The sequence below is a fragment of the Trachypithecus francoisi genome, unplaced genomic scaffold (genome assembly GCF_009764315.1).
Source record: "Trachypithecus francoisi isolate TF-2019V2 unplaced genomic scaffold, Tfra_2.0 Lachesis_group1, whole genome shotgun sequence".
Taxonomy (NCBI): Eukaryota; Metazoa; Chordata; class Mammalia; order Primates; family Cercopithecidae; genus Trachypithecus; species Trachypithecus francoisi.
In genome coordinates, this window is record NW_022681454.1 from 57,403,524 (window position 1) to 57,425,987 (window position 22,464).

Consider the following 22,464-nt stretch of genomic DNA (forward strand, 5'->3'; position numbering starts at 1 on the left):
TACAAAGTAATTTCTTCTTTAGGATGATGGACCAACAGCACGAGACCTGCTAGTACAATATGCTACAGGGAAGAAAAGTTCCAAAAACAAGAAAAAGTTGGAAAAGGCAATGAAAGTGCTCAAGGTGGGACTTGTATCTGGAAAATGAGATAGGAGTGAAGAATATGTTGTTTTTAGCTAGAGCTTTTAAGAATTTAAAATCAGAGTACCATTTTCAGAAGACTTAGAAATGTGTGATGAATTTTTCAGCACTAATATTTTAGATGAATAAATGTATTCAGCTCTAGCAAAATCAGTGACTTGGATAAATTAGTTTAATTAAATTCACTTTTCACTTGTTCTGATCAAGGTGGCTTGTATTATGGTATCTTTTCTAGACACGTTTTGTCAGAAGAGTACATAAATGCAGTACATTCAATATTTTTGTAATGATTATTTTGAAAGTCATTAATTTTGCCATTATGTGTTTTATCAATTGTATTAGTTCGTTTTCACACTGCTATAAAGAACAACCTGAGGCTGGGTAATTTATCAAGGAAAGAGGTTTAATTGATTCAGTTCTGCATGGTGGGGGAGGCCTCAGGAAACTTACAATCATGGCAAAAGGCAAAGGGGAAGCAAGGCATGTCTTACGTGGTGGCAGGAGAGAGAGAGAGCACTACAGGGGATCTGCCAAACACTTTTAAACCATCAGATCTTGTGAGAACGCACTATCACGAAAATAGCATGGGGGAAACTGCCCCTATGATCCAATAACCTCCCACCAGGTCCCTCCCTCCAGGTCCCTCCCTCGATACGCAGAGATTACAGTTCAAGATGAAATTTAGGTGGGGACACAGAGCCAAACCATATTATTAATGTTTGCATTTCCTAATTCCTGTAAGTCTCATAGGTGCTAATGGTTGGAACACATTCTCCACATTTAATCTTAAAAGGCAAAAACCAACTTCAATTCTTCTAGTTGAAAAGATTTTTAGAACAAAGTTTTTTTTCTTTTTAAAGAGTCTAATGGACTTATAACAGCCTTATTAGCACATTAAGTTTTAAGGGATCATCACTGTAACTCAGACTGAAAATGTATTTCTTCTCCCTTTCAGAAACAAAAAAAAAAGAAAAAACCAGAGGTGTTTAACTTTTCAGCCATTCACTTGATTCATGATCCCCAAGGTATGTAATTATGACTTCCAAGTTCCTTGTTGGCCTTACCTTTGCCTATTTTATTTCCTGCCTTTGGGGTTTTCTGGGAATATAAGATCCCTGGCATTTAACCGATAGTCAATAAATGCTTAGTTGTTACTAGTTGGTTGTAACCTACAAAATTGTCTTCTAAAGCAGTGATTCCCAGTCTATCACAGAACAAGAAAAATATGTAAAAACAGGTCTTTCTGAGACTCATGCTTTTAACAACACAGTTGTAATAGGGCATTGTACTTGACCAAATAAACTGGCAGTCTTTTGTTGCTCCTTTTAAAAAAATAATAATAATAATAATATGTGGAAACCAAAAATATGGAAAACCTTGTTCGAGAACACTAGTTCTCAAACTAGGCCACACATTGGTCTCATCTTGCGAATTTATATAAACTGTGCTGATGCTTGGGTCCTGTTATCCCCAGAGAATCTAATTTAGTTGGTATGGGGTGTAGCTGGGCATTGGGGCTCTCGGTACTCTAACGTATGGCAAGATTTGCTGACCCCTGCTGTAGATCAGTGTTTCTCAAACTTACATGTAGATACGGATCACCTGGGGAGGTGGGGCCTGAGCTTCTGCATTTCCAGCAAGCCTCCCAGGTGGACCAGCAGCTGCTGGTCTGTGGACTACCCCTTTAAGAAGCAAGCCTCTGGATAACTGTTAAGTGAAGCGAGCACCTGTCAAACAGTCACTCTAGATGTTGATACTAAAAAACTTGGGAATTGTTAAGATTTAACTTTGGGCACCCTTATATATATTGATATATTCACCTGTTTGTCAAACTATTCACTGATCTAACTACTGCCTTTTCGTATGCCTGTTACATAAATGTCATATAGACCATGGACTCACAATGTACTTCTTTCATCCTCTCCTTGCCAGATTTTGCAGAAAAACTACTAAAGCAGCTTGAGTGCTGTAAGGAAAGGTTTGAAGTGAAGATGATGCTCATGAACCTCATCTCCAGATTGGTGGGAATTCATGAGGTTTGAATTACGTTATGTTTCTCTTGGTGAATATTTGAAGTAGAATTTACCATGGTAAAAGAAAAGCCATAAGGTAGAGCAGTGGCTTAATTTTATCCCCCATACATTTAAACACATAAAATTTACAGAAGAAGAATAACATCTCTGAAAATAACTAATCACTTCATTTTATTTGCGGTAATGTGGATGTTAATTTGTACATATATTCCATTTATGGACAGACTACTTTATTCTCTGCTTTTTTTTTTTTTTTTTTGAGACAGACTCTCCCTCTATTGCCCAGGCTGGAGTGCAGTGGCACAATCTCGGCTCACTGCAACCTCCACCTCCTGGGTTCAAGTGAGTCTCCTGCCTCAGCCTCCCAAGTAGCTGGGACTACAGGCGCATGCCACCACGCCCGGCTGGTTTTTTTGTATTTTTAGTAGAGACAGGGTTTCACCATATTGGCCAGGCTGGTCTCGAACTCCTGACCTTGTGATCTGCCCACCTCAGCCTCCCAAAGTGCTGGGATTACAGGCGTGAGCCACTGCGCCCGGCCTGTTCTGCTTTTTTACTTTCTTTTTGTTCACTTTGTTGCACATACACATTTTCTTGAGCCAATATAATGCACATATTTTAATTGACTTACTGCATCTCACTGTTTGTTTAACACTTCTTGGCTTTCCTGACTTCCAGATCCCTCTAGTACGAAATTGTCGTGTTTGCAAATGTTAGTTGCAAGGGCTCCTCAGTGGTACATATATGGGAACTTTACATATACTGTTAGACTAGATGCCATTGTAGAAAAAGAGATACCCAGAAATTTAAGCCATGAAGAAATGACATTAAGATTTTTCCTTATCATTTTGATCTTGTGACTGGTGCTGCTCTGAACATCAATTTAAAAAAAAAAAAAAAGAAAAACACTTCGAACAATATAGACATATATCAAGTTGAAAATGAAAGTACACGTGTGAAAGTAGTTGCGTCCTTTCTCTGAGAAAAACCTATTAACATTTTACGACTACATTGCTTTTTCTCCATGGCTGTAGTCCCAGTGTAGGATCAATTCTTGTTACATTTGTGCAGCAATTTCATTCAGACTGAATTTGAGCTCTATAGGAAAGCAAAAGTGATTTGTGATTTAAGCATAGTTTGAGGGAAATGATACTGGAGTTTCACAACTGACTATAATTGAACATCCATCCTTATGTTCAACCAAAGTCTTCCCTACAACTTCTCAGTGGCCCATCCTACTTTTGCTCTGTGGCTAAAATAGAAAAAATTAGTTTATTCCCACCTAACTGATGAACCTTGAAAAAGACCAGTTTATTTCCAGTATCTCGTCTTGAAGTTAAACATTACTATTTCTTTAATAACCTTGGTCACCTTTGTTTAGATGGACTTCAGAGTGTTAATGTTTTCCCTCTGAATTATGGTGCACAGAGTGACTCCTTCTGTGTGGTTGGACTGGTGTACAAGAATATAACCAGAAGTGAGCTTTGCTGATTAAATTATACTTAGTGCTATTCAGATTTGAATTCCGATTTTGTCTGTTGTTTTGGAGCCTTGATATCAATGCTGTTCCTTCCTATAACCCCCTTTCCTTAGAACACCAAAAAGTTAGTTTCTGCAGCCACACCAGTTTTAAAAGTTGAAGAATGTTACATTTTGTTTACCTCTCCTTCCCCTAGTTCACTCTGCATATACTTGCTTCCTCCTTTACATAATGAGGATAGCAGCATAGCCTCATTTGAGAGAGTTCCTAGTCTTGGTTAATATAGCATGTTGAATCATCCTAGGGCATGATTGCTTACTGAGAAAAAAAATGAAAGTGTTCACCAATTAGTTGAGCTTGGTGATATATTTGCATTTGAGAAGAAATGGAACTCCATAGTGTCAGTTGCATCAGTATTAAAGTCGGTTTTCTCTCCACAGCTCTTCCTCTTCAATTTCTATCCCTTTTTGCAAAGGTTTTTGCAGCCCCACCAAAGAGGTAAGCCTCCACTTGCCATGTTTCTTTGGTGGCCTTGGTAATAGAATAAACATGCAAAGTTTTTTGTTCTGGAATCGCTAAAGACAGGAGTGCAGTGTGCTCTACATTACAGAAGTGGAGAGAAGCCCTTGTTTTCTTTCTAGAGTTTGCCATGGGTTTGTCGTTATCCTCAACTTGAAGAAACCATTGTTTTTTAAAACAACAACTGCCGGGCACAGTGGCTCAGGCCTATAATCCCAGCACTTTGGAAGGCCAAGGTGTGTGGATTACCTGAGGTCAGGAGTTCAAGACCAGTCTGGCCAATATGGCAAAACCTCATCTCTACTAAAAATACAAAAATTAGCCGAGTGTGGTGGTGAGCACCTGTAATCCCAGCTACTTGGGAGGCTGAGACAGGAGAATCACTTGAACCCAGGAGGCAGAGGTTGCTGTGAGCTGAGGTTGTGCCACTGCACTCCAGCCTGGGTGACAGAGCAAAACTCTGTCTCAAAAAAAAGAAAAGAAAAGAAAACAACAACAAATTGGTTTATCAAAGCAAGTTGTCTTGTAATACTGTAAATATTCATGGAAAATTCTTTGTTAAAAAATTGACTTTTTATTGCGTCTTTGTAATAGATACTAGGATTTGATCATACTGCTCACACTGACCTCGCCTGCCTTCTCAATGAAAAACAACACTAAAGTAGGAAAGAAGAGATGATTGTACTTGTCTTTGAACCTGAACCAAAGTAGGAAGGAAACTAACATTTATTCAGCATCTAACAAGGACCAAGCACTGTGCTAAGTGCCTTACATACATCATTTTGTCTAATCCTCACATTAATCCTGTGAGGTATACAAAGAAGGGGAAAAAAAGACTACAGTCACTCAGCAAATAAATGGCAAATGAGGATTCACCTCACTTCTTTGCCAGTGGCCTTGTTTGTTACCTATGCTATGCTGCCCCTTTGAAAAGAGAGAGAGAGTGTGTGTGTGTGTGTGTGTGTGTGTATATGCATTCATTCAGCAAGTATTTATTTAATGATTTTTATGCCAGGCACTGCATGAAGACACTATGAATTCCACAGTAAGCGTAAAACAAGATCCTTACCCTCATGGCTTACATCTGGAGGGAGATGTAGACAGTGCTATATATAATATGTCCAGGTAAAGATAAGTGTTTTGAAGAAGGAAAAGGAAGCAGAGTAAGGACAATAGGGAGTGTCTGGACAGGTTCTGTTTTAGATTGGTCAGGAGAGACTTTTTGATAAGGCAACTGTTGAGCAGGGACCTGAAGAAAGTGAGGGGGTGAGCCAAGCAGATATCTGGGGATTGAGTGTTCCAGTTGGAATAAGCAGTAATACCATTTAGACTAGAACGTGCTTGCCATGTTTGCCGTGGTCCTCAGAGTCAGGGTGATACACTCACCATGACCTTTCTGTTCTCTTACGTTTTCAGAAGTAACCAAGATCCTTCTGTTTGCTGCACAAGCGTCTCATCACCTAGTACCCCCAGAGGTGAGAACTTGTAACCTGACTTCTGGACCTAGGGCATGGATGACAGTGTTACTGTTAGGTACTTCAGGGTCACTTTTCCCACAAGGGTTACTGTCCCCTCTTCCCTCACCGTTTTCTTTTTTTAATAGGTAGAAGAGACACTAATTCTTAAGGAGATCTATACAGAAGTTCAGTTGTACAGCTCATAAAAAGTGAAGTTTCTTTTGGACAAGTTGTTTAGAATTCTGATTTTCTTTAATAAGGAAATTTATTAGTAAATTCATAGAGATTATTTTTCAAAGCTTGTAATTCCTTTCTTTGATTTAGTCTGAGGATAGCCGAGAAGAACACTGAATTCCTAAGTGGAGTGTTTTCATCTGTCTTCCTTAATCTTAAACTGAAGGTGGAGGGCTTGGTTTTCCACTGCAAATAATCTGTTGTCCTTTCATCCTCAAGTGTTTGTGTATGCAGACATTTAACCAGCACCCTTCTCTTTTTTGTTTCCAATTCAGATTATTCAGTCATTGCTTATGACTGTGGCAAACAATTTTGTTACCGACAAGAACTCTGGAGAAGTCATGACAGTAGGGTATGTAGAATCTGGTTGGAGGCAGAAGATACGTGTTTAATGGACTAGATTTGCTATAAGTTACCAAGATGTAAGATTGTAGCTGGTAGTGTCACCTCTAGAAAATTGGTTTAAAATATATTTCAGTCTTTTTGGGAGGCTTGATAATTTTTTTATTGGTCAGAATTTTGAGAAGGGAGCCAGAGAAAAGATACTTGTCCTTCTAATTAGCATTTTTGTTTTTTAGCAGTTTTACTTGTACAGATGAATGATTGATTGGCAGTCTAAGTGCTTTTCCTCTGATCGCCCACCCTGAACTCAGTTGGTTTTGTACTGCTAATAAAAGAAATGTATTTGGCTCCTAGTTCTGGAGCTGGGATATCCAAGGGCATGGCACTGGTGTCTGTTTGGCATCTGGTGGGGGCCTCCTTGCTACATCATTGGGAGAAGGCGCAAGGGGGAAGACAGCACAAGAGCCAACAGAGGGCCAAACTCATTTTTTTATAACTCATTGGCGATAAGGGACCTTCTCCCAAGATAACAACATTAGGCCTAATCACCTCTTAAGAGTCTCTCCTCTTAATACCATTACAGTGGCAGTTAAATTTCGACATGAGTTTTGGGGGGAGTATTCAAATCATAGAACCCTGGAACAAGTGATTTATTATTGAAGCACTCTTTTTTCCTAGGGCAATTTAGTAGCCCTTTTGGTTAATTAATTAAAAAACATTTAATGAGTATAATCACTGGTTTAAGGATTGTCTAATCTGTCCCGATAAGTAAGTGATATGCTAAACAGCAGCTTTTTATTTTCCTTGGAAAATATTGCAGGATAATAGCCCTAAAGACCTTAACCTTTCTTATTTGAGCTAGTCGCATCTCTTCTTAGAGTTGGAAAGTACATGCTACTCTGATTTAGTGAGCCGGACACTGTTCCTTATTCCACTAATAGAGGAAATGGCAGTAACTGGAATAAAAGCCCTCTAAGGCTGCCTACCTCCCATTCTCTAACATGCTGCAGTTTTAGAGACCTAAGCTATATAAAACCCAACGTGTTTTCCTTTTGAGTTAATCTTTTTAGGAAATCTTCCTATGTTGAATCATGAAAAAATTGCTGTTCAGGCTTTTTTAAACTTTGTTTTTCTTTTTCTAGAATCAATGCTATAAAAGAGATAACAGCTCGATGTCCTCTGGCCATGACTGAAGACCTTCTCCAAGACCTGGCTCAGTATAAAACACACAAGGATAAGAGTAAGCTGCATGTTACTCTCTACACACCAAAGAGTACAGTGTGACTCCTTTTTACCTCATTGTACTCTTTGGGCCAGAATTTCTAATTAAAAGTATTATTTTACAGATGTAATGATGTCTGCTAGAACTTTGATTCAGCTCTTCCGAACACTGAATCCTCAGATGCTGCAGAAGAAATTCCGGGTAGGTAAAGCACGCTTCTGTTGGTCTAAAGGTTATGGTCTCACAGACTGAGAGAAATTTCCTACAATTAGAATTTTAGTATTTATGATGCTTCTGTTATGATTACATGTTTATGATGCACACGGTTGTAATTCTTTAAGCTTGGAATCAAGTACCATGGCCCTGAATATTTTGTAGTTGAGACATATTCACTGATGATGACTGAGTCTTGAAGACCGAGCAGGCTGTTTCAACTTGAAAGCTTTTAATGTTATTAACAGATTGGAATCTCAGAGATCAGTCAGTAGCTGATGCCAGTATTGTGAACAGGCTATTCCACAGCCAGATACTACCTCTTTCTTTTTTTTTTTTTTTTTTTGAGACGGAGTCTCGCTCTGTCGCCCAGGCTGGAGTGCAGTGGCCGGATCTCAGCTCACTGCAAGCTCCGCCTCCCGGGTTTACGCCATTCTCCTGCCTCAGCCTCCCGAGTAGCTGGGACTACAGGCGCCCGCCACCTCACCCGGCTAGTTTTTTGTATTTTTTTTTTTTAGAGACGGGGTTTCACTGTGTTAGCCAGGATGGTCTCGATCTGCTGACCTCGTGATCCACCCGTCTCGGCCTCCCAAAGTGCTGGGATTACAGGCTTGAGCCACCGTGCCCGGCCGATACTACCTCTTTCAAGTTGGAAGGGAGGAGGGATGCATGTATGTAACAGAAAGAGAGACGACATTTTTCAAGGCTTAAAAAATTGGAGCAGTTGCTCTCTAATAACTACCAATGTCTTGATCTGGATCAAAAAACAGCAAGAAAATAGTGGACAGATTGCTGGCTGGGGATTTATTTTGATCTGAGACATAAGCAAACTGTTTCTGTCATTTGGTTACCACCATTTTTTATAGTGCTCCCTTTTAAATACATAATTTTGTTAGCTGGGTGTGGTGGTTTACGCCTGTAGTCCCAACTACTAAGGAGGCTGAGGTGGAAGGATCCCTTGAGCCCAGGAGGCAAAGGTTGTAGTGAGCTGAGGTCGGACCACTGCACTCCAGTCTGGGCAACAGAGCAAGACCCTGTCTTCAAATAATAAATAAATACAATAAATTCATAATTTCAGAGAATACCTTTCATGATTAAGGTTTTATGATCTAAGCAACTTATTATAAACAATTTCTTTTCCTTTAGGGTAAGCCTACAGAGGCCTCCATAGAAGCAAGAGTGCAAGAATATGGAGAATTAGATGCTAAAGATTACATTCCAGGAGCAGAAGTTCTGGAAGTTGAGAAAGAAGAGAATGCTGAAAATGATGAAGGTTGATTTTTATTGCACCCTTATTTTGGGCAAAACACTCCTGCAGTGTCTGTGCAGACCTTTAAATTGTATACTGTTGGAACATTCATTCAGCAGATATTTATTGAGCAATGACTATGTGCCACGCACTGTTAGAAGTATAGGGGATCAATTGAGCATGGTTCCTCCTCTTGCAGAGCTTATGTTCTAGCATAGGAAATGCCTTTTCACGACCTTCAGGGTGGCTGGCTGCCCCTCATCCAAGGGCATGCTGTTTGGTGCTTGAGAAAGACAATGATCTTGTGTTTGTTGCCTAGAAAAAATTATGAGGGTTAGCCTTAGAGGAATCTTCCAAAACTCTCCTTGTTGAAGGAGAATGCATGTTAAATTTGTGGGAAAATACTCGGGAAACTCCATTCTAATTTCCAGAGTCCTTTATTCTTTGAATCATTCATTACTCAGCAAATCTTTTTTTTTTCCACAACGGAGTCTCACTCTTGCCCAGGCTGGAGTGCAGTGGTACGATCTCAGCTCACTGCAGCCTCCATCTCCCAGGTTCCAGCGATCCTCCTGTTTCAGCATCTTGAGTAGCTGGGATTACAGGCATGTGCAGCCATGCCTGGCTGATTTTTTTATTTTTAGTAGAGATGGGGTTTCACCATGTTGGCCAGGCCCTAACCTCAAGTGATCCTCCCATGTTGGCCTCCCAAAGTGCTGGGATTACAGGCATGAGCGAGTGCACCCAGCCTATTTCAGCAAAGCCTTCATTTGCTGTGAGCCAGCCACTGCCAGTGCAAAGATGAATGACATTGTTTCTGCTCTGGAAGGCTTCCAAAGAGCTGAAGAATGAAGTGTTAACAGGATTTATGATTGGAGTGGGTGGGGGCATAAGTGCAGGAGAGCAGTCAAGTCCACCTGGGGATTTTTTTTTTTTTTTTTTTTAAGGGCTTTGGAGAGATGGTGACTGATGAGCCAGGTATTTGGCAAGGAATGCTAGAATAGCAGAGACTTTCCAGGCAAAGCGTGAGCAAAGTCCTGAAGGATTTAGAGAACTATTAGAATGTAGGATACAAGGTGGGACGTAGCAAGACAGGAGGCTTGAGATAGAGTTTGGAGACCTTTTCATACATGGTTATGTATGTGCCAGACAAAAGAGCTGGCACGTTGTCTTAAAGATCATAGGGAGTCACAGAAAGATTGCAGTGTCTGTGATTTAGAAAACTTAAAACTGTGGTGGCTCCATTAAGAAGCCTGATACCTTTTTATTGAGGTGTCTTCAACATTCTTTAACATCCCAAATCTTGTACCTCAGTTCTCGGAATGACTGTAACTAGATTCTCATACATGGGTAACACACGTAGGACAAGTTAGATGCTTGCTGCGCGGCCAAGATAAATGTGTAAGTGCAGTTTTGATGGACACGGTTGGTTTAGTTGAAAGAACATGACCCTAAAGGCAGACATGATTTTCATGATTTCAATGTAGGATGCCTTTTTAGCAGTGTGACTTGGGGCATGTTACTTAACTCTGAGCATCGGTTCCTTTTCTGTGGAGTCATGAGGGTTAGAGTGATTGTAAGGTTTTGACTCATGGTAGATACTTGGTCAGTGCATATTTCCTATTCCTTAGATTAACTAGATAAATGCATGTGGCTTATTTAACAATAAATATTGCTCAGTTCTTGGTTAATAGTGTATCTGTTCAAGGTTGATTACCTTACTTTTCTGTTGCTTGCTTGAGCTTAACCTTATATTGAATATGCAACATAAAGTAGCAGTAGTGAGTTTGCTTTTTTCATGCAGATGGATGGGAAAGTACCAGTCTCGGTGAGGAGGAAGAGGATGCTGATGGTGAATGGATTGATGTGCAACACTCTTCCGATGAAGAACAGCAAGAAATCGTAAGTCTGAAAATTTCATCTTACACCCTGACATTTATTAAGACGTAATTTATTCTGGGCCTTGGCGGGAGGCTACAATTTAAATGGCTGAGCTCTCACTTGAGCTGGTAGCCAGTTAAGCCCTTATGTGGTTTCAAGTCCAAGAAGCTGAATAGCATGCCCATGGAGGAGCGGAAAGCCAAAGCTGCAGCCGTCAGCACCAGCCGAGTTTTAACTCAGGAAGACTTCCAGAAAATCCGCATGGCCCAAATGAGAAAAGAACTTGATGCTGCCCCTGGGAAATCCCAGAAGAGGAAATACATTGAAATAGACAGTGATGAAGAGCCCAGGTAACATGGCACATCCACTTTAGTACTTCAGTCAGCTCATGTGGTAATGAAAGCATCAGGAAACAGAATTCCATTCTTGCTTCATGTGTTCTTTTTCCCTCATCCCAGGGGTGAATTACTTTCTCTTCGGGACATTGAACGCCTTCATAAAAAGCCAAAGTCTGACAAAGAGACAAGACTAGCAACTGCAATGGTGAGTGAGCACATCATTCCTAGTTTTTTAAACAGAAAGCAAATAAAATGAAACATAAGCCAGAACTTGTATAGTCACAGAATGGCAATTTTAAAAAATGTTTTAAATGTATAATTAACACAGAAATTAAAATGCACAGATATTAGGTGTTCAGTTAGATGAGGGATTTTGTTTGGTTTTGTTTTTTGTTTGGTTTTGTTTGTATGTTTGTTTGTTTGTTTTTTGAGACAGAGTCTCTGTCTGTCACACAGGCTGTAGTGCAGTGGCGCAGTCTCGGCTCACTGCAACCTCTGCCTCCTGGGTTCAAGCGATTCTCCAGCTTCAGCCTCCCAGGTAGCTGGGGTAACAGGTGCCCGCTACTATGCCCAGCTAATTTTTGTATTTTTAGTAGAGTCAAGGTTTCGCCATGTTGGCCAGGCTGATCTCAAACTCCTGGCCTCATGTGATCCACCCGCCTCAGCCTCCCAAAGTGCTAGGAGTATAGGCATGAGCCACTGCGCCCAGCCAGTTAGATGAGTTTTGACAACTGTATGTAGCCATGTAACCACCACTCAAAACAAGGTAGAGAGCACAGGAAGGCAGTATGACATGTCTGTAGTGTTGGGAAACCACTATATTTATCAAAGCTAAGAGAAAAGTAGGAGTGTGTTTACAGTCACCAGTGAAAAGCCAGAGCCAGTTGAAGTCTGCCTGTGGCTAGTGCTGTGGCTGCTCATGATTGTGTCCTGCCTATATTTCCAACATCATTTTCTGTGTTTCCACTTGTTCGAGACACCATCGTCCCATCCTAGTTCCACCTCGTCCTCTGTCTTCCACATGTCCTTTATCCTCCACACCTTTGTGTGCACTGTCCCTTCTTCCAGAAATGCTCTGTCTTTCCCCTCCTTTCCCTTACCATGAATGCCTTCATCCTGCCAAAAAAAAAAGTCTACCTGTCTCCCTTTCTAGGAAGTTCCCCTGACCTCACCAGGCTAAATTGTGACTTTTCTTCCTCCGAGCTCCCCTTGCTCCGTTATAATACTGCATGGCCATTTCTTGGTCCCAAGGAGCAAAGACTGTGTCCTGTCGATTTTGTGGCCTTGGCACCTACTAGAGCTTCTGACACAGAGGAGACATTAATGTTGATTAGATGACTCCTAAAGTATGCTACTGAAGAAGAAATATCAAACTTTTTGTTCTGGTAGGCTGGAAAGACAGACCGAAAAGAATTTGCAAGGAAGAAAACCAAAATGAATCCATTTTCTAGTTCGACAAATAAAGAGAAGAAAAAACAGAAGAACTTTATGATGATGCGGTATAGCCAGAATGTCCGGTCAAAAAATAAGCGTTCATTCCGAGAAAAACAGGTGAGTTCCACTTGAAGCTTGGGTGGCAAGAACAGTACTGTAATTCTAAGACAGCTTTACATTTGAGACGGACTTGCGCCTTCTGAAGACTGGGCATTATTGTGTGTGCGTTGTGGTTAATGGGAGCATTGTTGGAGAGCATGGAGAGGTGAGAAGCAGTCAGGGCATGTAAGTCCCAGACCTGACTTGAGTGAGACTCAGCTGTGGGACCAGAGAGGAATCCATTTTCCTCCAGTATAAGTAAAGAAATGCAAGCTAGATCATCCGTGAGGTTCCTTTCCATGCTAAAATTCTCTGACATTTGATCTGTGAAATGTATCAAAATTAATTGAATAACTTTTTAGTGCCAATTTTATGCCTGGTTTTTTGAGACAGGGTCTCACTCTGCTACCCAGGCTGGAGTGCAGTGATGCAGTCACAGCTCACTAGCCTCACGGCTCACTGCAGCCTTGACCTCCCAGGCTCCAGTGATTATTGCGGGATCTGGCCTGCAGCCCGCAATGCCGCAGGACTCTTTCTTTCTTCCCAGGTGGATCGGCAGGTTGAGAAATAAAAGACCCACACAAGATAGTGAAAGTTGGGTCTGGGGGGTCACCGCCTTCTGGTCCTGCGATGCTGCCAATGCACTGGATATACCAGCATTTATTATTAAGTTTAGTGAGGGTGGGGGTAGGTTAGTGAGGGATTTAGGGTTGTTTGATTATGAGGTGAGATAGTCACATGGGGATGATGTAATTCTTTTTTTTTTTTTTGAGACGGAGTCTCACTCAGTTGCCCAGGCTGGAGTGCAGTGGCGCGATCTCGGCTCACTGCAAGCTCCGCCTCCCGGGTTCACGCCATTCTCCTGCCTCAGCCTCCCGAGTAGCTGGGACTACAGGCGCCCACCACCACGCCCAGCTAATTTTTTTTGTATTTTTAGTAGAGATGGGGTTTGACCGCGTTAGCCAGGATGGTCTCGATCTCCTGACCTCGTGATCCGCCCGCCTCGGCCTCCCAAAGTGCTGGGATTACAGGCGTGAGCCACCGCGCCTGGCGGGGATGATGTAATTCTTTAACATAACTGTATTTAACATACTGTATTTCTGCACATTTCTGTGTGCAGAAATACAGTATACGGAGATAAGAATTTACAATATAGTGTGTGCATCAGCAGTTTCTAACAGAGCCTTAAAACAAACACAGTCTATCCAGAACCTGTGTTTAGCAAGATATTAATCAGCAGTGACAGTTGCAGTAAAAGCTGGTTGCAAACAATCAATAGAAACAGTACGTGAAGCTAGACAACCAGTTAGACCACAAATTCTCAGAAGGGAGTATGCCTTAACCCTAAAGAGACCTATAAGAGCCGTGGCAAGATAAGGGCATTTATAACCGTATCTTATCCATATGAACAGGTGCCCTTCATGCATCCGTTTGTAGGCTCCCCACAAGGGTCGCATTCCATTCCCAGAGCTATGAACATCTGCTTTTCTGGGATAGGAATCTTGGTGATGTGAAACCTTCCTGACTCCATGTCCGTTTATAGGCTCTCTGCAAGGAGAAGCACATCATGTGCTGTTGGCTCATTCTGGCAGCCCAACCTGGCTGGCATTGTCTTTACGCAGTCCTGCATGTAATTTTGTATTTACAATAATCAGGAGCATTTCATCTTTTATTCCTTAGCAGTAGTTTCAGGGGGTCTCCCTACAAGTGATCCTCCTACCTCAGCCCTCCAAGTAGCTGGGACTACAGGTGTCTGCCACTACACCGGCTAATTTTTGTATTTTTTGTAGAGATGGGGTTTTGCCATGTTGCCCAGTCTGGTTTTGAACTGCTAGACTAAAGCAGTCTGCCCACCTCAGCCTCCCATAGTGCTAGGATTATAGGCGTGGGTACTTTTCAAAAACCAATAATTCTGTGTGGTAATATCTCAGAAACAGTTTCAGAAAAGCATAGCAAAATAAATAGGTGTTGGCATGATCCTTCCTGTATGTGCCCTTTTGAAAGCCCTGATGTTTACAGGCTTTGGGATTACATTTCATCCATTCATGGCCTTTGAATGGTAATCCCTTGCTACTTAGGCAGCTTGTTTATTTCAGTAATTCATTGTGATAAAACAAGTTTATACTTTTGTATCTTTCTCTCCTGGCAGTTAACAGTGTATCTAAATGTTATTCTGAAGAATTGCCAGGATATCAGCTCTGGGTAAATAAACAGTGGCATATTGTGAACCAGTGTTCCTAAATAGCTAGCCAAGGATCAGCCTGCCAGCACTGAATGTAACCACCAGCCCTCTAGGGCAGTGCTGTGTCTGTGGGTTCCAAGTCAGTATTCACTGAATTAAGGTACCATTTAGCTCACCCTGTTGACTCTAGTTCTAAATTGTATTCAACAACATCATGTAAATAATGACAGCATTTTTAAGAGAAGCTGTTGAAATTGAGGTGAAAGGAAAGGTGCCACTTAGGATTTTAAGTACTCTAAATTTTGCCACATTCTCCTAAAATTATGATAGGATTGACTGAAATCCACTAGTCTGTCCTTCACTGGCCTTTACTCACATTTCAGGGTTGAGGAAATAATTACCGTGTTGGTAGACGTGTTTCATTATGAGGTTTCTGTTAGCTTGTTACATTTTAGTTAGGACTCCCCCCACCCCAACTTCCTTTGTTTTTTAGCTTGCCTTTTCTGACATGATAGGGAAGCCCAGCTTTGTTCCTTGCAAGCACCTCGAGTCATAAAATAACTCTCAAAGATTGAAGAATCTTTTTGAGAGTAAATTAAGATTTCATTGGACATATGCACCTGTTGGTTCAAGAATGTTTTTTCTTGTTCTCCAGTTTTCTTGCCATTTGGAACCTGATATTAATCAGAATTTCTATGTGTGTTTCTTTGCCCTGTATTTTCTTCAGGATCTCTTCATTATAAACATAACTTTAAGTTCCTGATTTTCTCTGTTCTCTCCTTTAGACCAGTACTGTTCAATAGAAATATAATATGAACTACATATATCACTTAAAAATAAAAAAGTAAAAAAGAGGAAATTGTAATAATGTATCTTATTTAACCCAGTATATCTAAAATGGTATTGCTTCAACATGTAGTTCAACATATAAAAATTATGAGTGCAATATTTTACATTTTTGTTTTTGAGTTAATTGAAAGCATGTCTTTTATACTGCAGCACATCTCAATTTGGACTAGCCAATTGCAAATGCTCAGTAGTCACATGTAGTTAGTGGCTACCCTATTGGACAGAACAGTTACAGAGCATCCCCAAAGCTGCCCGTGACCCCAAGGGCCCTGTGAGAAAGGAGCATCACACTTCACACCCCGCCCTCTATCCCTTGGTGATATTTCAGTGTCTTTTTTTTTTTTTTTTTTTTTTTTTTTTTTTTTTTGAGGCGGAGTCTCGCTCTGTCTCCCGGACTGGAGTGCAGTGGCCGGATCTCAGCTCACTGCAAGCTCCGCCTCCCGGGTTTACGCCATTCTCCTGCCTCAGCCTCCCGAGTAGCTGGGACTACAGGCGCCCGCCACCTCGCCCAGCTAGTTTTTGTATTTTTAGTAGAGACGGGGTTTCACCGTGTTAGCCAGGATGGTCTCGATCTCCCGACCTCATGATCCGCCCGTCTCGGCCTCCCAAAGTGCTGGGATTACAGGCTTGAGCCACCGCGCCCGGCCTTCAGTGTCTTAAATAAAGGGATCTTACATGGCTTGAAAGTGTACGTGAGGTCTTACTGTAAATAGAATATGTAAATAGAATAGTAGTTAGAATATGAAGAGGTGACTGGGATGAGACTAGCAGAGGGAAGTAAAGCATAGGATAGGGAAGGAGAGGAGGATCTTGCAGTAAAGCCTGTAGAAAGATAAAAGAAGAAAACGGGGGTATACCTGTTCCTTTTCTTTAATTGGTGGCATTTGAAGGGGAAGGAACTGAAATATGTGTGAGAGTAGGCTGTGCTTTGCCACAAAGCTTAATGAGTGGGCGTAAATTCCCATAACCAACATTAGCTAACACATTTAGTTCTTAGCATGAGACTTCACTGTTCCAGGGCTTTCCATTTATTAACTTGTTTAATCAGTGTGCAATAGTATGTGCAGTTACTGTGATTAAACCAATTTTGCAGATGAGAAAAATAAGACACAATTAGATGAATCTAGAAAATACCTCCTTAGCCAAATTAAGTTGAAATGAACTTACAGATTTTTGTTCTGCCTTAAGTATCCCAGCTATTCTGCTTTTCTGCAAAGACATACCAAGACCCAGGTGTGAGCTAAAGGCAAGGAGTCAACTGGAAATCATAAAATCCAAAAAGTTTGAACATTTGTATGTAGAGCTAGGTAACTTCTACCCCAAAACTGTTTTAGGTTTATCTTGTTAAAATTTAAGCTAGAATTTTAAAATAAAAATTAAATAAAAGCTAGAGATTTTTAAAAGTTTCTAGAACAAAGAATAGTGCTTGGGAATGAATGGAGTAGTATCCATCACAAACTTAAGATGTATACATTAGTCTTGGTTAACTTTAATTTTGGTTTGTTTTTGATCATCTTTAATATTATGTTTGTTTTCTTTTGGGAAATGTAAAACTTTATAAGGACTTTTGTAGGTTCACTTCAGACACTGATCCTTCAGTCTTCTTTTTCTCTAGATCTTAAATTCTTCACCTTCTAGTTCTACCCTGGGGATCTTGAAGAACCCAACCTCTTTGGTTAGAGACGAACTCCAGGGGATGAAAGCCTAGATTGAGTCTCATACAGTTCACTGCTTTCATTCTTCATGTTCACTTTACATACTTCCAACAGAAAATAATTAAGTTAAAAATTAGAACCTGTATTAACTAGAATATTTTGCCATAAGCTACAGTTGTCAGGGCTTCAATTTCTGAGTTAATATCTTCATGTTTGAGCCATTATAAAGGGTTAGTGTTAGCATTTACTTAGAACATTTTCTTAGTTTATTGCATAAAACAAACCCATTTGAAAATCAGTAGATAAGGTAACACTTTTCTTTGTTTCAGATTGTATATTGATAGAGTTATCATAAATCTGCACAAGTGCTGAATGCTCTTTTAAAGTATTTGAATGATCCATACATGCCATATGCCATCTTTAGTGGAATATATGTGGAATATATGCCATCTTTAGTTGGAAAAGGTGATTGATTATGAAGAAAAATCTGTCTTCCTGTTACTTTTAATTTAGACAATGTATCTCATCCACAACTCCAAAATATTAAGAGCCATATAGACCAAATAAGTATTATTTATTATCCCTGAAGACAGGGATACTGTAGTGTCTGCATTCGGTAGCTGCTCCTGTTTTGAGCTTATGTCTCCATGAGTTGGAAACAGCAGTCAAGAGCTTTGCATATTTCCCAGCAGTAATATGCCCCATCCTCAATATATATAGATTTGATCTGTTTTGGAATATTTTATCATTTATAGTTTTTCAGGATGGTGTATTGACTTGGTGATTCCTTTTTAGTAAACTTTCATGTAACCAAATTTGTATAGCGGGGTTCCCAAGAGTTACAATGTTTCAATACTTTTTTATTTTACAGTTGGCACTAAGAGATGCACTTTTGAAAAAGAGGAAAAGAATGAAGTAACTTCCCAGCAAGTTTTCCATTCCAAGAAGAATGCTAAGTTTGTGTTATTACTCTGAAAATTGGTAAATCAAGCATGTTTGTTTACATTAAAAAGTCCAGACTCACTGTATTGTGACAACTGCTGAATATGTGGCAGCAATTTGGTGTTTTTATTTTGGAGACGGCTAATGGTGGGAATGTTAATGTAAATAGTGGTGGTAATGTAAAATCATTTTATGTATCATTCATGCAAAAAAAAAGTATCGAGTGCCTATTAATTGTCACTGTAGATATAAAACGAATGAGCTGTACCCCCTTCACTTAAGGCATTTACAGCTTAGCTGTGGGGGTGGACACACATATGTGTATTTACAGTGCAGTGTAAATAGTTCTCTAGTAGAGGTAGCTCCATATTTCTATGAGGTCACTGAGGCCTTATGGACTAACTCTGGAGATAGGAGTTATATATTCTTATAAAACAAAACAAAACAGGACAATGTTACAAGAGTAAGAGGTTCTTACTTGTACATAGGCTTTCCTGCTGAAAACAGGCCCCTGCTGTACAGATTTTGATACATAATTTAGCTCTTTTAGTCAATCCAAAAGATTTAAGTGACCCCCCTCTTTTTTTTTGAATGCCATGTAAAGTCTTTTTGGTTAAGACTTCACTTTTAAAAGTGCCTTAAGTATAAATAGTACCTTTGGAATGTATTTAGTTCATCATTTCAGCTGCCTTCATACTGGTTTCCTCAGCCTTCCTTCAGCCTGTAGTATTTTCAGCCCACTGTTTACCTTGTCTCAATAAAAGGTTTCTAATGCCAAATAGGTACCATTGTGTGTGGACTGGTGTGTGGTGTTCTACGTTCCACTGGCATGCTGCATCCATTTCAGGGGACAGTCTGTTTACATGCAAATTTTTGCATTTGGAAATCGTTTGGTGCCTTTTGTTTCAGATTTCTTAGATAATGTTGTGGTAGATGTTACCACGAATTAGAGTAAAGGGCAATTTTCTGCACTCCGAAAGCAATTTCTTTTTTTTTTTTTTTTTTCCGAAACAAAGTTTCACTCTTGTTACCAAGGCTGGAGTGCAATGGCACAATCTTGACTCACCGCAACCTCCGCTTCCCGGGTTCAAGTGATTCTCCTGCCTCAGCCTCCCGAGCAGCTGCGATTATAGGCATGCACCACCATGCCCAGCTAATTTTGTATTTTTGTTTTAGTAGAGACAGGATTTCTTCCAACCTGAGGTGATCCGCCCGCCTTGGCCTCCCAAAGTGCTGGGATTACAGGTGTGAGCCACTGTGCCCGGCCTAAGAAAGCGATTTCTAAAACCAGTGTTTTTATTTCCTTTCCAGTTTCTTCTGTTCACTTTCTGCATTCAACTTCAGTTTTATTTCAATGCGACTTAGAGACTGTCCCTAAAATGCCCCAGATTGCTGTTGGGAGATTAGTCAAGCCACCAGAGTCAAGCCCCAGCAACTTTAGTGTTTCACAGGAAGTATTTGATGCAAATTTGTATATTTTAGACCTGAAACTGCTCCTTTTTCTTTTCGCATTTTTGAATTGGGTGTCTCCTTGTGTGTCTGGATCCCGAAAGTGAAAAAAATTCAAAACAGCAAGTTTTCACAGCTTTATTGTGTGAATTGTGATGGTGCCTGGAAGTTTCATCCTTCCTCTAGATTTTCCCCCTCAACTTAGATACCAGGAGGCCAGAGTCCATTCTGTGTTGTGACTTCTGTTCTACTGTGCACTCACCCTCTTCTTAACTAGCCTTTCTTACATGCAAGACAGAAAGATGTAGTATATGGTTTATAAATGTGTATTCTGAACTTTTATTTCTTTAATCCCATAGTATCTTATTTCTATCTGATTCCTTTTATTGTTTTCCAAATCTTCTCTTGAGAGTATTTTGTTTGCTATCTATTTGAAGATGAGATTCTCAGAAGGGTGAATGCTTCAGCAGAGGGTAGGTGAGCTTGCAAGGTGACTTCTACTTTGAAGAAGTCATCAGTGTCTGAACTTGAGCTATTTAGTCTCAAATTCTGTCAACATAGAGAATGAAGCCATTCAGGGATGAACTTAACTTTGTCCAGGCTCATAATATATAAAAGTGGTATATAAATCCAGAATGGTGATATATTAGCTATGTGATCTCAGCAAGTGACCATGGTTAATATAAATGTTATTTCTTCATAGTCTAGTCCTTTGAAAATTTACTCTATATAGACTTGCATTGCAACTCCATTTTAACTAGAATGTTTACTCAGAATGTTCTGTTCTTTAAGCTATTTTGGATAACACATTTTAAAACTGTGTATAGATAATATAGTTCTACCAAGTGAGTCTTTCATTAATTGCTTATGTTCTTTTGAAATGTACTTTATGAGATTTTTTTAAAAGATCTTAAATATTAATAAGAAGGTAAGACAATGACTTGTAGCCTTTTCTCTTACAGAGTCAAGGCTCTAGAAATAACCTTTCCAATCCTAGCAGTCTTTGGTCTGCACGTGTTTACAAATGCAAATAAAAGCAGAGAGCACAGCTAATTCAGTACTCCTTAAATAGCATAAGCTTATATTTGTATAGACCATTTCTTATATAGTAAACTTATTTCCTTCTGCAGATTCTGCTTTCATGTTTTGTCAGTCCAATCACAGTGTGAAGATGGTTGCATAAAACTATCATTTATGCATGATAGAGTATTATGCAGCCATTATTATAATAAGCATTTCCCGTTGTAAACATGTCCAGTGTTTACAATGTTTTTTGTTCTTTTCAAAATAGGCTGTTGCTGTTCTTTCCCGCCAAGGCAGGCAGATCACCTTGTTCTTTTCCAGCCCAGGCTGGAGAGCACTGGCGCAATCTCAGCTCACTGCACCCTCTGCCTCCTGGGTTCAAGCAATTCTCCTGCCTCAGCGTCCTGAGTAGCTGGGATTACAGGGGCCCACCACCACACCCAGCTAATTTTTGCATTTTTAGTAGAGACAGGGTTTCACCATGTTGACCAGGCTGGTCTCAAACTCCTCACCTCAAGTGATCACCCTTCTCAGCCTCCCAAAGTGCTGGGATTATAGGCATGAGCCACTGTGCCTGGCCACTATTATTTTCAAAAGCAGAGTATAAAATGATAAAGAGCCGGGCACAGTGGCTTACGCCTGTAATCCCAGCACTTTGGGAGGCCGAGGCGGGCGGATCACAAGGTCAGGAGATCGAGATCACGGTGAAACCCCATCTCTACTAAAAATACAAAAAATTAGCCGGGCGCGGTGGCGGGCACCTGTAGTCTCAGCTACTCAGGAGACTGAGGCAGGAGAATGGCGTGAACCCAGGAGGCGGAGCTTGCAGTGAGCCGAGATCGCACCACTGCACTCCAGCCAGGGGGACAGAGTGAGACTCCGTCTCAAAAAAATAAAAGTAAAAATAAAAATAAAAAATAAAATTATAAAGAAGCCTGGACAAAATGGTGAGACCTTGTAAAAATTAGCCAGGTGTGATGGTGCATGCTTGCCATACCAGCTACTCAGGAGGCTGAAGCAGGAGGATCGCTTGAGCCCTGGGGGTGAAGGCTGCATTGAGTAAAGTTCAAGCCACTGTAGTTTAGCCTGGGTGACAGAGTGCGACCCTGTCTCTAAATAAATAAAATGATCAAATGGTTTTAAGACAATTTCTTTACACTTTTTTTTTTTTTTTTTTTTTTTTTTTTTTTGAGACGGAGTCTCGCTCTGTCACCCAGGCTAGAGTGCAGTGGCCGGATCTCAGCGCACTGCAAGCTCCACCTCCCGGGTTCACGCCATTCTCCTGCCTCAGCCTCCCAAGTAGCTGGGACTACAGGCGCCCACCACCTCGCCCGGCTAGTTTTTTGTATTTTTTTAGTAGAGACGGGGTTTCACCGTGTTAGCCAGGATGGTCTCGATCTCCTGACCTTGTGATCCGCCCGTCTCGGCCTCCCAAAGTGCTGGGATTACAGGCTTGAGCCACCGCTCCCGGCTCTTTACACTTTTAAACTCTGAAATTGAGATGTGTTTAAAAATGTTTGCAGCCAGACAGCAGTCTTGATGTAGTTGTCATTGCCTGCACATTCACAAACCTGGTCTGGTCTTTTCAGTTGACATCTGCTAACATGAAGCAGGGACTAACATCAAAACTTGCAGAATGGGAATTAGTAGTCTCTATGAAAATTCCAGGAAAAAAACTGGAATTTTTTAAAAATTCCAAACTCTTTATCGACATATCAAGA

General features: G+C 40.6%; 1 protein-coding gene across 3 annotated transcripts in view; it reads left to right on the forward strand.

Annotated features, from left to right (window-relative positions):
- Nucleotides 1-19,054, forward strand: part of SDAD1 (SDA1 domain containing 1) — a 40,177-nt gene extending 21,123 nt beyond the window's left edge. For 2 of the 3 annotated variants that reach the window (XM_033214402.1, XM_033214400.1), the window contains exons 9-22: nt 23-124; nt 1,098-1,167; nt 2,075-2,178; nt 4,096-4,153; nt 5,591-5,649; nt 6,141-6,217; nt 7,350-7,447; nt 7,554-7,630; nt 8,789-8,915; nt 10,696-10,793; nt 10,932-11,122; nt 11,231-11,315; nt 12,500-12,661; nt 18,201-19,054. In XM_033214402.1, the coding sequence (XP_033070293.1) occupies nt 23-124; nt 1,098-1,167; nt 2,075-2,178; nt 4,096-4,153; nt 5,591-5,649; nt 6,141-6,217; nt 7,350-7,447; nt 7,554-7,630; nt 8,789-8,915; nt 10,696-10,793; nt 10,932-11,122; nt 11,231-11,315; nt 12,500-12,661; nt 18,201-18,248 (1,356 nt within the window). In that variant the 3' untranslated portion in view covers nt 18,249-19,054. The remainder of the gene's footprint in view (nt 1-22; nt 125-1,097; nt 1,168-2,074; nt 2,179-4,095; nt 4,154-5,590; nt 5,650-6,140; nt 6,218-7,349; nt 7,448-7,553; nt 7,631-8,788; nt 8,916-10,695; nt 10,794-10,931; nt 11,123-11,230; nt 11,316-12,499; nt 12,662-18,200) is intronic. The other variant, XM_033214401.1, reaches the window with a different exon arrangement.
- The last annotated feature ends 3,410 nt before the right edge of the window (nt 19,055-22,464 follow it).